This window comes from Molothrus ater, chromosome 9 (assembly GCF_012460135.2).
Source record: "Molothrus ater isolate BHLD 08-10-18 breed brown headed cowbird chromosome 9, BPBGC_Mater_1.1, whole genome shotgun sequence".
Lineage (NCBI taxonomy): Eukaryota > Metazoa > Chordata > Aves > Passeriformes > Icteridae > Molothrus > Molothrus ater.
This window is the reverse complement of record NC_050486.2, coordinates 21,215,701-21,232,990: the sequence shown is the minus strand read 5'-3', so window position 1 is coordinate 21,232,990 and position 17,290 is coordinate 21,215,701. Positions and strand designations below refer to the sequence as shown.

The 17,290-nt window shown below is 51.6% G+C and overlaps 1 protein-coding gene across 2 annotated transcripts in view; it reads right to left on the bottom strand.

The window, feature by feature from the left end:
* The window catches only part of RNF220 (ring finger protein 220), a 210,489-nt gene that overhangs the window by 74,515 nt on the left and 118,684 nt on the right, over nt 1–17,290 (bottom strand). For both annotated transcript variants that reach the window (XM_036387777.2, XM_036387778.2), the window contains exon 2: nt 7,236–7,365. In XM_036387777.2, coding sequence (XP_036243670.1) covers nt 7,236–7,365 — 130 coding nt within the window. The remainder of the gene's footprint in view (nt 1–7,235; nt 7,366–17,290) is intronic.

Genomic DNA, 17,290 nt, shown 5'->3' with positions numbered 1-17,290 from the left:
GAAGTTGACACTTCCAGACAAATCTAATTTAAATTGGACAGGAGTCAAACTGCTGGAGAAATCTTCAGGTGATACCACCCAGCTGGAGATGCATCTGTAAAAAAATGGAAAATGAAACTGGACACCCCTGACTCCAGGGCTGAGGTTCTGTGCTGAACACCTCTGCTGTGGGTGGCATGGGATGCCCCACTGCTGCCGTGGGGCAGGACTCTCTCCCCGAGGGAATCAGGGCAGAACAGGATGTGAAAACCCGTTCTGTGTCCCTAGGGCAGCTCCCAAACACCAGCCTGTCCCCGCAGCCTGGTTTTGCTGGTGAACACTGGCTGCAGGGCAATCATGGAGGTCTCACACCCAGGAGGAGCACTGAGGAGACATCACACACAATTAACTGCTTGGTTGAACACCTTGGGGGATAACACAGCCCTTTGGGAAAGCCCTGGGAGCGCTGGGAGCGCACAGCCAGGGAGAGGGTGCTGCAGGAGAGGCGCCCAGTCCCACCTGCAAAGCACGCTCAGGCACTTAATAGTACCTGTCCCCAGCATCTCCCCGGCCTGGATTTATGCCTCGAGGGGTCACCTCTGGCGAGACTCTAATAACACGACTTTATTAGCTTTCTTGTTCCTTCTTTAAGATACAGTAGCAAGGGGGGAGGAGGGCAGCAGCACCTCGGGAAAGAGCGGGGGTCGTATGGATAGGAAGCAGCTGCCCTGGCAGTTCCCCTTCTCCGTGACAAGGGGGAGAGGGAGAAAAATGATGCTCCCTTGAAATTTATCATGCACCCAATTACAATGTTAATTGGCAAGTCCCAGAAATCAATTAATTCGCAAATTTTTTTCAATTAAAAATTAAGATAAATCATAAAATGTTATTAAGCAAAGGCCAAACTCCATGAACTTTTTTTTTTTTTCTGTAGGCATCTGGGTTTTTTTAAAATTTAAATAAAAAAAAGAGCTGTGTTGCCAAAGCCCGATGCCCTTGAGTGCCTTTGCTGAAGCGCAGGGGGCTGTCATCAGCAGGACTGGGCTGAAGACAGATAAAAAAATATCGACCAGTCGGACACACTGCTTCTGCTTTATTGATCAGGCGGGAATTTAACTTGCTGTGCATATCCACCGTGTCAGCAAGGGCCACGGGCGAAATTAAAAGTACTTGGCTTGGAGATGTCGCCTTGATACCGGGGGGTGGGGAGAGATGGAGGGAGGGGGAAGAAGAGGGGGAGAAAGGGAAGAAAAGAAAAGAAAAGAAAAGAAAAGAAAAGAAAAGAAAAGAAAAGAAAAGAAAAGAAAAGAAAAGAAAAGAAAAGAAAAGAAAAGGGTGGAAAAAGAAGAGGAAAAAAGAAGGAAGAAAGAGATGGGGTAAGTTGAGGAGCAGGAGGTTGCAATGCCTGCTTGCAATCTCACTTGTTGGTCAGGGCTCCTTCCTCTCTCTGGAGAGCCCGCAGGTGTCCACTGCACGCAAGGAAGGGAATCATGTATTCCAACAGGGCACTGGAAAAAACCCTTCACTCAAAATTTCTAACCTCTCTCATTGAGAGGCTGGGGGACCTGCAGCATCTGCTGCACAAGAAGTCTGGGAAGTACCTGGTCATCAAGTTGAAGTCCCCAGGCATAAATCAAGGAGACCTGAGGCGAGAGCCATGACCCTGATGTGACACATGACAACAGAGCTAATTCGGGTTTTACACACCCTATTTATCCTGCAGGGCCTGGCAGCACGGCCACTCACCCTTCCCCAGCAGCCGCCCACGCTGGCCCTGGGAAGGTCCTCCAAAGGTCCTTTGGGACAGCACAGTGCTTGGCAGATCCCACAGAAATGAAACTAACACTGCTCTGGGGCAGTGCAAGGAAAGGAGCAGCTGTATTTGAACAGAGGGTTCCCTGAGCAGGAGAGGGCTGTGAGCCACATCTCATAACCTGCTCTGGGTCCTTATTGTGACCAGGAGCAACAGACGAAGCCCCTGTCATTTGGGCACACAGGGATGATGTGCTTGCCAACCTGTCCATTAGCAGGAGCCTCCAGTGCAGAGTCTGAGGGGCTAGCATGGGATGACTTTAATCAGAAAGACCATGAAACACTGGGAAAGCACCCTGTGAAATATGTGAAAAGCAGGATGCATTTCCATAAGTCTGGAGACATCTCTCAAGAACAGTCATCTTGCCTTTTGACCAGTTTATTTCCCACAGCCTTTGTGTTTCAGCTATCTTGCTAGTTTCCTCCTTGTTTCTTATCCCACTGGACCCAGAGCTGCCTCTGTCCCCTGAGAAGAGCCACTACTGTGCCTCTCTACATAAAGAAACCTGGAGCTGAAGCTCCTCACAGCAGGGTGAGGATGCTCTGTGCAGTGCCAGGAACTGAGGAAGCACTTTCTGCTTCTACCCTGGCTACAAAAGAAGAGAGGATTAAGAACAGTGAGAGGAAAAGTGCATGTGTGCAAACAAGGGAGAGGAAGCTTCAGATGGAACCCAAAGGAAGATTTAAGCCTGGGCAGAGGTGCACTGAATACTGCTACAGGAGCTGGAGCACCATAGTCCTGGGGTTGGCTCTTTTCCTCTGACATGAATCAAAGCTGGCTCCAAAAGTCAAGCTAAATCCCCCATCTGGGCACTTCACCCTCTTTGACGCAGGCATTCCCGCTACATCTTACTCTGCCCTCCTTTGCCTGACACTATTTGGTTCTTTGTGACAGCATCTTTGAGGTCACAGAAAACAGCCTGCAGCACTTTGCATCTGCACCAAGGTGCGAGACCCCGGTGCCCTCTGTGCTCTGGGAAATGCTTCGTAATCACAGAAGCAGAAGAGGAATTATTCCTGGACACGCAGAAAGGTCATTAGGGGAAATCAGTAGCTCCTGAGATGCTGGATGTGCAGGGATGTGTCCCCACACCCCCAGCAGAATGGCAAGGAGCAATGAGAGCTGGGAGCAGCCAACAGGTGGGCACAGGCTTTGTAATATAAAAATGCTCAGAATAATCAGTACTGATTGCAAAGGAAAAAAGAAAGAAAAGTGAATGAGGGAAGAGTTTGCACAGCCATGGGGCACTTTGAGAACATCATCACCCTCAGTGCTCCACCCTCTGGATCACTCCTCAGCTACATTGATACACCTCATCCATTTTTTGGGGAGGTGAAATCCCAGCTCTGAAGCATAGGCTTGCTGCTGCTAATGCAGGAGGAAATCTGTCAGCTGTCACACGGTGAAACAAAAACACCCCCTGCCAAATATTTTTTAAAAGAGCATTGCATATTCAAGAACAGACTGTTATGCTGTTAAAAACACTGCATCCAAAGGCACATTCCCAACCTTCAAACTGCTGAACTCAGCAACTGTATTATTTGTAATGTGACTTCTTAAGGTTTTTAAAATGGCCAATAAATGTCTCTTCCCCAAACTCTCGAAAGAATCATTGTGGAGCATCAGCTGAGGCTGGCTCTATAGCTCTTACTTCTTCTTTACTTCTACCCTCAAATTCATCTTTCCTCCCACCCTGAACTCAAACCAGAGCCCCAGACCTGCCCTTCTCCACCCAGCCTCCCCTCCATCAGCAGTGCTCTGCAGTCACTGCCTGGGGAAAGCAGGCAGGGATGAAGGGTCCTGCTTCCCACTGCCACCTCTGCTCAGAGTATTTACCTGCAGGGTGACACACAGCAATGCACACAGGGATGTGTGTGTGTGTCCTGAGGGACACCCCTGGGTGCAGCTCTAGAATGCTCTAGAGTGCCCACCTGCACTGCCTAGGTAGTTCTAGGCTGGGGAAATGCAGCTGCAGCCAGAGCAGCAGCTGAAGCTTGGAGCTGGGGCCACTGATAGCTCCAGAAAGAGTCTCACATTTCAGTGTGCTTTGCCTTTAACATAGATGAGGTGTAAAACAAGTGAATATATACTGAGTGAGGATGGGAGACTCACATCCAGATCAGCTTCATGCACACAAAAGAATACAGGAATATTCATGTATTCTGTGTTGACCAGCCTGGCTGAGGCACAGGGCATAGACACGTACAAAGGGTCACTGTTATTATTTCTTATTTTTACCTTGGGGGGCACTTAGCTGCTCAGATGGGCACCTTTTGCTCTCTGACTACACAGACACAGCAAGGAGAGCATCCCTTCTGCCCTGCATCATGGGGCCACCCCTCACCCGCCTCCCACTCTCTGCTACTTTGAGCCTGTGCTCTGCAAAGGTGAGCTCCAAGGCAATTTCTCTTTGGAGGAGGAATACCAACAGTCTTGCCTGGCAAGAGTTAAACCCCATAAAACCAAGGCTTGTAGTTTTGTTTTCTTTCAATTTATACCCTTCACTTAAAGGGGGGGCAGGTGGGGAGGGAAAGAGGGGGAGAAAAAAGAAAGCCAGGTGACATATTCTAAGAGGGAGCACCGAAAACGTGTTAAGCACTTCAAAATCTCATATATTCAATCGGCCTCTGGCAAGACATCTGCCTAATGTTAGCGCTTAAATATCCTTTTCCATTTTACATGCATTCAAGTCTCATTTGAGCGAAATGAAACGGTATTATTAAAGGGAGATTTTGCACAAATGGCCTGAATTTGACATGTCAAGTTCAATGAGGCTGTTACATATGTAACACCAAAAAGGGCTCGGAGGCTGCCGGCTCTTGAAACAGCGCCAGTGGCTCAGAAATGAAATTTGCATTCAGAGAGCCCTGCTTCGCTGCGTGGAGCTGTGCACAAGGCTCGGTCGGACCCACACAGCGTGGAGGAGCTGTGGGGTGAGCACAAGCAGGTCTCTTCCTAGGCTTTGGGAGACTGGACACACCAAGAAAGCAGCAGAGCTAGAAACCCAGGTACCTCATTCCCACTCAAGGTAGCTTTTTCAAGGGAAAGCTGGACCCTGCACCAGGGTTGGATCCTCCTGAGTGATGTTCATCACTGGTCCAAAAGCTGGGTTTAGTCCCTGGTACATGCACAGGACTGCTGAGGCATGGGTGGGTGCTGCCCTGTTGCCAGCATGGCTCCTCCTGCCTTGCTGCAAGATGCTCAAGCTGGGTTGACCTTGAGATGTCCCTGTCCTGAGGCCAGGATGGTCACACCAGTACTGCCCATGGAGGGAAAAAGCACTGTCCCTGTCTCTGAGGGATAGCAAACCCCATTTCCACCAGATGAGAAAGGGATCCATTGGAGTGGGTGAGTTGCTTGCAGTGATCTGGGACATGGGTAGCATCATCCAGGTGGTGCCTACAGCTTCCTCGTATCTCAGCCCCTAGAAGCTCCTGGAGAAATCCCTTTTCCAGAGTTGATCCAGTGCCCACCAGGCCTCCAGTGCTGCAAGCTCAGTGGGCAGGAGGGGATCTGACTTCCTAACCCCAAGCACAGGAAATCTATGATTTTGTTGCAAATCATTAAGGTTTATTAAAACTTAACATCACAAGCCATGATTGGCTGCATCCTCTTTAAATTAGAAAAAAAAAAAGCCCTTGGAAAGCAGCCCCCTGGTTTGCTTCTCCCCATCAGACTGATAAGTAACAGCTGCTCGGCCATTTCAGTAACAAGTCAGTATTGGCAGGGAGCGGCCAGGGCTGCCAGTGCCCGTCGCGTTTATAGGCCTACATTTTATTTTTATGTTTATTGGGTTATTTGAGATCATTATTAGTTTCTCTCTTCTCTTGTTGATGTGTTCTTGCTCCTGGCTTCTCCAGGCAGGAAAGGTGGGGGAATGGGAAACGGAGCAACCCACTGGAGCGAGCTGCCTGCTGGAGGTGGGCAGTGCAGGGGACTTAACCCCATCACACCCCACTGCAAATCCTGCCCACGATTCCTGCCCTTTCCTGCCTGCTGCTGCCCTGGTCCCTGCCTCGGTTTCCTCCAGGACTGGGAGAGCCCTTCCCTATGGGGAGCTGCTGTGTTACAGATTAGCCTCCATTGCCTGAATCCATCGCCTAGATTGAACCTTATCTATCACACTGCGGAAGGAGTCATTATTTAATAATTAATAAAGACCTCCGATTCTTCCTCGCCGCCTGCGTGGCCGAGTGGAGCAGGCCAGGGAAGCGAGGGCAAGCCAGGGAGAGCTGTCTCCTCTCTAACTGCTGCTGTTATTTAAAGGAATAATGCCATTCTTTTTCATTTGTCAGCTGGCCCACAATGGCCCTTGTCACGCTTTATGATTTAGGGTTTCCTTTCCTTTCCCATTAAACGCCACCTTCCCATCACCACTTCACGCCAGCCAGCCTCTGCTCCTGGCTTGCAGTTTCAGTTTCACTCTGATATTGGCCCAACTTCTTTGATGGGCTCCTCCGAGCACTAATTGCTTCTGTTCATTTAAACCTGTTCACTAATTTGCAGTGGCCCTTTATTAAGTTGGATGCGGCCCAAATTACACCATAAATTACTCTTGCAAGGGGACTGGGTGTCACGGGGGATAAATGGGCTGCCTGTTCCCTGCTTCCCCCTTCCCTATCTTCCTGTGCAACACACAGGGACTGTGGGTGTCAGCCTGAGGGTGCAGGTGCCGAATTTGGGATATCTCAACCCAGATCCATTCTGGGAGGTCTCTCTTTTTCTAACTAAAGCTCTCTCCTGTTCCCTCCATCTGCAACGGCTATCATTGAATCCAAGAAGATCCAAGCCAAGCAGGGATGGATTCTGCATCCTCCACACTGTGCACAGCCACGTGCAGCCCTCACCCTGGCACACACACACACACACACACACACACACTGTCCCTCCTCTCCTACCACCTGCTGATGTAACTTTGCTTCTAGTAGGCAGTTTGATTCCTTTCCTCACCTTTTAATGACCGGAGAATTCATTAATAATTGAAATAAACACGCTCTTTCCCAAGGCTGCTGACTTTTATTAAGGCAGGGGCAGGGATTTGCCAACCCTTGGCTGCAGCCATTTCCTAAATAACTGCTAGCAGTTAAAAGGCAATTTTTTTTTTTTTAATAGGTGACTTTTTTGCACTGAGGGTAGCAGAAGGAAGCTGAAGGCAGCTGAGGAGCAGTGTGCACCAATGCTGCAGGGTTGCTCCATCACAGGATGTCAGCAAAATGAGAACTGCTCACTACACACACGTCGCCAGGAAAAGGGATGTCTGTGACCTCCAGGAGGAATTTCTGCCTGCCTTTACCATTGCAGTGAACTCCAGGGAAATGTTTCTGTCCCATTGGCTAGCGCTAGATCCCCCACATCTTGTAGCTGTGGGTACCACCATCTTCTCTGCCCCATGCAGGTGCCCCAGCCCCCCAGGGATGCTGATGGACCCCAGGGAGCTGCTTACCTGATGTTCAGCTGTGTGAGCTTCTCCAGCTCCTGCTCCATGTGCTCCTGCAAATCCCCAGGGCGAAGAAGGACCTGGCAGATGGGGCAGATTGGAGCCTGGCTGTCAAACAAAGTTGCTTTCTTTTTGCCTGTGAGAAGGAAAAGAAGGGAAAAAGCTTTAGCTCAGATCAGCTGCCATCAGCATTGTCCATGCTCTGCTTTGGTTCCTGTCCTAGCAGAGGACTGTAATCCAGGGATTTTTTGATGGTATATCTCTAATCCTCTCCCCATCCTACAGTGCCTGGGGCAGGGATTGGCTCTCTTCTGCAATGGCTCAGCAACTGACACGAGAGCATCCCAAGCCTGGCTGTGGGCCCTCCAGTCTTACAGGGAGAGCAGCAACAGCCACATTCTGGAAGTGCCCCTGTGCAAACCCAGCTTCCCATTTGAGGTTCAGGTGACATGACTTGGAGCAGATGGTTGACTCAACACTGCTATTAACTCATTATAAAGAACCATCTTTATCCTCCTTGACACTCCTGAAGTTGGGTGGGTCAGATGATCCTCCCTATGAAGGGCAGAGTAAATCTCCATGGGCACACAATGTTGGGCAGCAGAGGAAAACCCGTGGTGTGAGGCTGTGGATGCACTGGGAGCAGGTCTAGATGCTCACCCAGGATTGCTCACCCTTTCCCAGGGCTGGGCTGAGGCCTCTTGTCCCCCCTGCACCACCAGCAGCTCCAGACCCCAGAGTTCTGGGCCCCTGGGGCTGTATCACCCCTGGGTGAGATTTGGGGCTGCCTGTGTACCCTAATCCCTAGCTGGGTTGAGTCTCTGGGGCAGATCTGCAAGCGCTGCATTTCCTCACACCCTCCTTACTCTCAATCCTGTCTTCTGCTTCCCTGCCCAGCCACATCTCCCTGGTTCACTCCCTGATCTGAAGCCAATTTCTTCCAGCTCAGAAACTTTATTGCTCCCTCTGTAAGGAATATACAGCGTCTATTTAACATAAAATAAAACTCTAAAGCAAACAATGAAGTTCCCATAAAAGAGGGAAGCCCTCAGGTCCCCAGGCCCCCTCTCCCAGCTGTACTAGCAGCTCTGCTCATGAGAGGGCGTGCGGAGCCTGGCTCAGATGGCTCTGACAGGGAGAAACGTGCTTTATAGCTGCCTGTTGTCATCCAGCATGAACCCTCCTGCTGGATTATTTATTTATGTATTAGACATGGATCAAATTGGTTAAATCTGAGTGAGAGGCAGTAATGCACAATAAAGCAGCCGGTGCTGGATACGAGGGGGCTGTGTGCAATGCGGCCTTCCAATCAGGAGCCAAAAGGTGCCATTTTATGGTTCCTAATGATGGTGGAGCCCAGTTAAATTAATCCCCATTAAAGGAATAGACCTTCTCAAAGGATAAAACATTGGTGTGAGCAGCTTTACTGGGTCCCTGCTTCTCCCTGTATAACTGCCTGGCACAAGCATTTAACAAGAGAAAGGGTCTGAAGTAAGTTTGAGTGTCACCTTGGCTTATCTTTGCCCTTCAGCAGGACAAAATGTAAGTGCTTGGTGGAAGCAGGGCTGTCACTGGAATATTACCTACCCTTTTCTTCAGCACCTCTATAGGAGACGGAAGAAACTGAGGCATAAGGGGCAAGTTGGGGGAGGCCAGTGCTAGGGTGCATTCCCTACCTTCCCAGCTTCCCTTTCCACTGGGAACTCTCCTACTTGCAAAGCCAGGAGGAAAACCTGACTGGTCTCTCCTCTGGACTTGGGCCACTCCCAGAGGCTCCCAGGCAGATCCCAGGTGCTTTGGACCCTCATTCCCACCACCGTTCTGCCAGGGAGGACACACTGTTTTTTGGCAGCATGCAGCCCATGCAACTTGGAACATCTTCCTCTCTCCTCCTTGCCTCATGTTTAAATAATGCCCAGAATCCAGCCCAAACCCAAACATCCAGCTCCTGCTGACCCTTGCGGGAAAGGTCGGCATTTCAGTAATTCCATCTTCCTCTTGGAGCTTTTCCACTTTTGTCTAGTGGGGGCCCAAAATAGCCCAGGAGCGTCCCCGACCACCTGCTATTTATAACCCCAACTTCACAGCAAAACAATGGAGCTGTCTGAGTCTCCCTCCCAAAATAAACAGGCAGCCTTTGAGGGACGGGAAATCCTGCTGGATCCCTGCTGTGGGGTGTACAGATGGATGGGTAAACAGGCTGCCCTCCACCCTGCTGTGCTGCACCCCCACTCCTGGCCCAGGGCACTGCCCTGGGGCCCACAAGCCCCCATCACCATCCACATCTGTGGCTGCTGGGGCTGGGATGCTCTCAGCAGCACCAAAGGGTGGAACAGAGGTTGGGCATCCCCGTGTCTCTGCTCCACAGGGAGCCCAGAGATGTTTCTTTGCTGGAGGAGGTGATGGACTGTCCTGGACCACAGAACTGGGATTGGCAGCCTTGGGTCAGGCTGCACAGTCAGGGTCCCCTGCTGGGGACCAGCTGGTACACCAGACTGCTGGGATGTTTAACCTCCTGCACACCCAAGCCCTCGTGCCCTGCTTGTTCTCTGGTACTCTTGCAGGGGGTGCATATTCCTACGCAGAGGCGACTTTGGATTTCAATGGTTGGGGCAACCAGGAGGGATCTCAGGCCATGGGAAGAAGCATTGCTCTCTTCCATGGGTGCTCCCAACCCCAGCCCAGGCCAGCAGGATAAATGAGCAGCAGTGGCCTTACCCACCAGCTACACCAATGATAAATTTGTGCCAAGGAAGGATGTGACAGCTGTCACTCCACATCCCCATGACAGCCGGGGAAGATCCCCTTGCTCGGGTGAGTGCGGGAGGCTGGTGCTTGCACTGAAACAAGGGCTTCCAGAGGGGCAGGAGGACAAGAACCGGGACACACAGCCAAGTCCCTGATGTACAGATTGCAAAGCAGGAGACAGAAGCAGCCCCGGCTCCTAGCCCAGGGAGCTGACAGCTCGCTTTCACAGGAGCAGGGCTAAGTGCAGCTGACAGGCAGGAAGGAGGGATCCTCTCCCGTGCCAGGAGGACACCTACGCAAGCCTCCCCAGGTCTGTGGCACCCGCTGCAGGCCTGCAGTGCAACACAGGCTTCTCCTGGAATGCGTCTCCCCAAATCAGCAGCTTCCAGATCTGCAGCATGCCCAGAGCCTGGCACACACCCACGCTGTGGTGACCTGCTCCAGGCAGTGGTACCCATCTCCAGGCTGTAGGATGCTGGGTTGTGAGAAGGAGAGGATGGGCATGGCAAGTCCTCAGGCTTTGTTTGTGAACACCAGGGTGGAGAGAGATGCATACAGCCCACCTCTCCTCTGCAGAGCAGGGACACCCTGATATCCAGGAGCAAACAAAGGATGCTACATCATGTGTATGGCTGGATCATGCTGGGGTGTAAATGCTCACCCCTTTGGATGGAGTAGAGGGCATTGATTTGCCCAGGGCAAAACAAAGGGCCCATATCCCTGAGCAGGGGGGACCTACGCCTGCTCCCTGCTTATCCTTCCCTGCCCTGCGCCAAACCCGCTCCTGGGAGACACTGAATGGCTCTTTTCAGGCTTTTGTTTTTTGGCAGCTGTGTTTTTGTTTTCTTTGCCCCTCTCTCCCCTTCACTCTCTGGTTACTCGGTAGGCTCGGCTCCAGTGTTTACCCTCCACAGCTCTGCCGTGCTTCCCTTGCTGCCGACCCCCCGCTCGCCAGTGCCAGAGAGATGAAAAGGCAGAGCTTTGGTGCTCCCGCTGTTTGCACGGTCTCCTGGGCTCCGCGGAAATGTTTAACTCCAAGTGTTGAAACCGAATATTTCCTGCTCTGAAAGCACAGTGCTCAGTACGCAGATGCACCCCTGTGTGGAGGAATTTGTCCACAGGCTCTTTTGGAGGGCATCTGCAAATGGATCCCAGCCCAGGAAGGGACTGGACCAAGCCCTCCTGATCCCACTAGGGATAGAGGGCTGGATCCTTCATTCAGTGACACTGATATGGATCCAAGATAACTCCCTTGGGAAAGGTCTGATTCACTGCAAAGCACCTGGTAATGGGCTCCAGGCTGGGAGCTGGGCTCAGGTTCAGGGGACACAAGGTAGGCGTGGAGCCATGAAGTCACCCCTGCTTGTGAGGGAAAGTTCTGCCTTCCAAGTGACATGCTCCTGCCCTGCACCTGTGCCCTGACAGCACTGCAGGGTGGGAGTGTGCCACTTGGAAGGCAGAACTTTCCCTCACAAGCAGAATGAACCACTCTTTTGAACAGCATATAAGTAAAAAGCCCTAGGAACCCAGCCCACCAACAGTGCTGACAGCACAGGGTGTATACAGCCCCTCACCACTACACAACACAGAGTAAACAATGCTCCCATCACTCAGTGAGCAAAGTTTACAAGGCATAAGGGCTCCCTCTGCACGGGAGCTCAGCAAGTTGCCAAATGAATGAAATAAATAGTCTATAACTGCACTGCTCATCTGCACTGATGCACAGCCAGGTGCCTCCCCAGGAGCTGCTGCTGAGGGTGGCACAGGCAGTGCCACCTGTGGCTCCCCATGCTGTCCCTCCTTGTGACCAGCTGAACCTTACTCCCATGAGGACCAACTCTTCAGTCCCAACTCTCCTACCTCAAACTCTTTTCCACTTCTCTGAGTACCAAACCCCCCCTCTTTGAGATGCCTCCCTCCATTTCACCTTCCTATTTCTGCTCTCTCCCTCTTAAACACTCCATCTTTTAAACCAAATCAAAGCCAGTTGATCTGAAACTCTTCTGAATAGAAATGACCCCACGCTGGGGCCCTGTGGCCCTGTGCCCTGCTTTGGGGGCTGTGCTAAACCAGGTGGGTGGTAATGGAAGTGCTGACACAGGCTCCTTGACAGCACTGCCACTGCCAGCTCCTGTAATAATCCCTCCGGCTGCTCTGCAACTCGCTTTCCGCGGCGATTATTTTCCATTCGATGATGGGCTTGCTGTTATTTGTGTACTGATAGCAGGTATCTTGTGTGACAAGCCTCCTTTCCTTCCAGCTCAAAAAACAATAATTCAAAGAAAGCCCCATATTAGCTTGGAAATAGCAAAACACTCACTCTTCTCCTGGTGAGCCCACGCCACAACTGATGAGGCTCACAGAGCCCTGGTAGTAAGTGGCAGCCAAGGAGGGGAGATGACAACAGTGGCTCAAGGCAGAGATGGTTCAAGTGTTAGTGCAGAGCCCTCCAGAATAACAGAAGAGGCAAAAAAAAATATGGTAGTAAAGCAAGGGAACAAGAATAATGTTGATGATTGCTCTCCCATCTCCCTGTTATTTACTGGTGTAAATAACCCATGCTGTCCCCATGGAGTAGCATCCTGCCTGCTGGGCACTGCCTTGGATCCTGCAGGTTGGTACCAAAACGTATATGCACCCAAAAACCTGCAGGTGAGGTCAGGGCACCTCCCATTCCTTCCATCAGGGCCTTCCCATTCCTCAGGCTCCTGCCTGGCTCGGGGATGCAGACCTCAACTTTCTGCCCAGGATGGGGTGCCCTGGATCTGGCCCCTGCTGCAGCTGCTCTGCACAGGGCAGTGGAGATCCTGGTGCCAGAGACAGTGACAGGCAGTGAGGTGACTCCAGGCTTGAGTGCTGTGGCTGGGTTCAGTGTCTGGCCATGACTGCATCCACAGGACAACTTAACTCTGCAAACACCCCACAGAGCAGCAAGCACATCCAGCCAACTGAGGAATCACCCAGCACTGAGCAGACCTCCCTTGGAGCACGTGCCTTTTGGACATCTGTGCAGGCAGGAAGGTGGCAGAGGTCTGAAAAAATGGCTATTCAGGTAAGAAAGTATTTTTGAGGAATCACTCCTGCATCACAGCACAAAGATGCTGCAGGCCACCAACAGAAGCTGGACTTGGATTGTGCCTGGCCAGCACAGAGCCAGTCCTGCCTTGAATCCAGCAAAGAGAGGCACAGGGATGAGTGACAGCTTGTTCTATACACCTAGAGTTTATAAAACACATAGAGACACAGAGAGACAGGGGACCTCTGCAACCCCATGAACAAACTGGGTCACAGAGAATACCTGTACTCAGACTGCTGCATCCCCACCAAGAGCCTGATCCCTGACACTGCTCCCTGCTAAGGTGCCCAGGCTGCCAAGCAGCTTAGAAAATACACCTGCTTCTCCTGAGAGTAAAAACTAGAGAGGGATCTGAGGCAGAAAAGCTTGCTAAAATATTGATTTCCCTCCAAAGAAAGAGTTGTTCTTGTAGCTGCCTGTCCAGACAAGCTGGACACTGGACAGGACTGGTGTAAACTGGTGCAGCACTGCTGCCATGCAGTAAACCCCAGCTGAGGCTGGTTCCATGGGTTGCTCAGTAAAAATGCATGTTTGAACAGCACCCTGGGCTCTTCAGAGGCTGTTGCAGGTCCCGTTGGGTCCAGCACCGTGTTTCTCATGGCCAGTGGCAGCCTGGCAGCAGGAGAGGTGAGGAGCCCCTTGTGATCCCACCCTGGCTCTCCATCTGCGGAGATCACGGCTGCCCAGTGTGGGGCAGTGAAGATGGATTGAGCTGGGCAATAATTTAAGAAACGGAGTGAGTCTGTACATCCAATCACTTTACAAATCAGGGGAAAGGGAGAGAGGAGGGAAGGCAGGAGGGGGGGGGAGAAGTGAAAAGGCCGCGCAGGGAAATGCATCACAATTACTGTCTCAGCTCTAATGAGGAGCCTGTCATGAGGCTGTCATCCTGCGGAAAGCCACCTACTCAGAAAGATTCAATAAAAAAGTAGCAGAGAGATAAAAAAGAGATATATTTCAGCCCTTGCTAATATTCTTTTCATTTGTCCCAGCACAAAATAAGATACTGCACTTAACCGGCTCGGTTAAAATGAAAAGGGGGGGGGCGGGAAGGGAGCAGCATTGATCAATACCACTAAAAGCCGGGAGACACGGTGATGGAGTGCAATTTTTTTGTCTGTGCTGAAGCATAGCAGAGGCCCGGGCGGGGTAATTTATGATTCGTACGCATGCCGGCTAACTAGAGGCTGACAAGACAATGAATCCCCGATGAGAGGGACGCAGGCTGCCGGGACAGCTGGAAAGGGAGAGCATGACAGGGACCTGGAAGGGAGAGAGGAAGAGGAGGACTGGGACAGGCTGATGGTGCTGCACCATGTGGGGATGCCGAACTGAGCAGAAACACTTCCCTGGGTTTCACAAGAGGAAAATAGAGAAACACCGAGAGCAAGTGAAGGAAGGTGTTGCACTGCTCCTTCCCTGTCCTACTCTCTTCCAGCTCACAGCTGGGCAGCCTGCCCACACAGGCTTCTCCCAAGGAAGCACTACAGTGCCCAGCCACACCCCTCACTGGGCTGGAGATCGACCAAATGAGGTCAGCAGGGGCCAAGGATAGACATGATTCCTTCTCTGCTCCAGATTCTCTGATGGGTGCCAGTATGAGTTGTGAAAAGCTCACAACCATGGAGTTAGATTTTCTTGCTGCCGTCCATCTTCTGCTCTTGGAATGAAACTGGAGTTTCCTTCAACCCACTGGTTCATCTCCCAAACATACAAGTCCTGGGGAGCAGCTGGGTCTCCCCAGCATCAGTCAGGGTCCCTGACTTCAGTGAACAGGCACGGCAGAAACACTCCTGAGGGAATCCTACAGCTCTGCATTCCATCCTGGGGGATCTCCTGGGACATGATGCACCTCATTGCCCCCCATCCTTGAGCTGCCCTCCATCCCATGGGTCTTTTTACACCAGGCACCCAAGACTGGCCAGGCTGTGGACAAGCCCCCCAGAGCCCCTGGGACTCCGGGATCATGCCTGCAGTTCTGCAGACTCCGTGGCCCATGGCCAGTCCTTCCTCTGTGGGACTTGCAAAATGAGGCACTGGGAGAGAAGACACTTCCCAGCACATAGTATTGAGGCAACATCCACCAATGTGCCTGGCCTCTGGCCCTGTTTGCTGTTACAAGGGCCACCTCTTGTCGCTGGTTGGACGAGTTACCCAACCTGGACTTTCTGGTGGCTTGGTGGGAGAGGGTGGAGAGAAGCAACTGTGTAGCTACATTGCCAAAGTGTGCCTTAACTATCCATGCTCTGCATCAGCTCTTGGGGTGGAAAGACCTGGAGCAAAGCACCTTCTTTAAATGCCAAGTATCTGGCTGGGAGATTGTACAAGAGCTGGGGTCTGAGGTCTGGACACATTTGGGGCCTGTTTTGGGCCTCGATTGCTTAATCTGTAGCAGAAACAGGGATACAGTTGAGAGAGGGAGGAACAGCCCTGCAACTGGGTCTGGGGAAAACCTGCAGGGGTTTCTCCCCCCAGCTTGATTCCACCATCACATCCAGCTCCCTATAAAACACGCAGGATGATCCTGCACCAGGCTGCAGCTGCTCAGCTGTCTCAGCCCCACCTGCCTCCTCCTTTGAGTTCTCAGCAAAGGACCTGACTGCATCCTGAGAGAGGATCAGCCTGGAAATGAATCTTTGCCTTCACCACTGGCAGTGAAACAAGAGCCTAGGAACCATCCCACCGCCAGTAGGCTGGGCCATGCTGAGGGTCCCCCCACAGCCCAGGGAGGTACCCCAAGAGGGGCTCCAGCCCCATCCTGGCTGCAGAAGACACTTGCAAGCAGCCATGCTGCTCCAATGCCCTTGACTTGGAGGGCAGTCTGTGAAGTTGGTGATATACTGATACACCTATAATTCCAAGGGGTGATGTGGTAGAGTACTTTCCCTACCTCCCACCCACTCCCTCCCTGCCACATTCCAGCTCCTCTCCTCTCCTCCCTTGGGGATGTGTGGGGCACATATCGAAAACACAGATATTGAACTGTCAAAACTATTTCCTACAAGAAAATAGATTCATCAGCTTGCAGCACACAGGGTCATTGCCACATTTTCCCCTCGCGCCAGCACCTGCACATGCCGGCGCATACCCAATGCCTCTTCGCAGCACCGGCACTTTAGCTTGTAGCTCAGGGCCCTTAAGTGACTTTGAGAAATGGATAATCGATTATAATTCCACGGGCCTCTCTGCAGATTTATCCGGAGAATGTATAAAAGCCAGGGATTGGGAGAAGCGGGTCCTTCTGGCCAACACGTCAATTGCCTGTGCTTTTCGTGCCCGGCTCGGAAAATCGCATCCCGAGCACGACTCTGTTTAATCCATCAGTACACAATCAATGCACTCTGTAATCAACTCTTGATCACTTAATTTTACACATGTTGGCTGAATCCCTTTGTTTAATCACTAGATCAGGCCGCCTTGTTGCACTGCCCCCTCCCTGCTTAACCCTCCCTGACCCTCATCCCCTGCTGTCGGCGCTACCAAATGCAGCCCAGAGCCTTCATTTCACCTTGAGGAAGAGCTCCCATGAATTTAGAGAGTCATGAGATGGCAGAAAGGGAAAGAGAAGGAGTGAAAAATAACACTGGAGAGAAAGAAAATATTTTCCCTTCTGTGTCTTCATAGAGCTCGTGCTGGCCTTTTTGATCCATGTAACAGCGACCACTGCTGGGGTTTAAAGAGGGGCTGGATGTCAGGGTACACACACTGAAGCCCTGTAACACCCCAGGGAGAATGGGCACGTTGGGGTGCCACTGGGAAGATGCACCAGCAAATGACAGGCAGTCATCACCCAGCTGCATCTGTCCCCTCAGCATCCTTCCCACCCCCTGATTATTTTGACTGTTTTAGCAGCCAGTGCCATTATGAGCAACAGTTCTTGATCTTTCCCTCCCAGAGGCATCCTTGGGAGCATCACTCCCATCTCACCAGGGTTCATCTCCCTTTTCATGGCAAGAGCACGACCCTTGGGTTGTGAATGCATGTAAACACAGCTATTTGGCATTTTTAGCATGATTTGTGTCACTAGCCTGGTGCCATCTCACCCTTTGCGTGTGTTCTGCTGGCATGCCAGGGTCAGTGTCTGGGGGATGCTCATAGGTGGAAATGTCTGATGGCCCGACAGTGAAATGCACTGGGATTTTGCAAAAGATTTTGTTGCACTTTAATTGTGTGATGAAAGACTGGAGCTCAGAGATAGGGGACCACATACTTGCAATCCAAATGTGGACCATTTTGA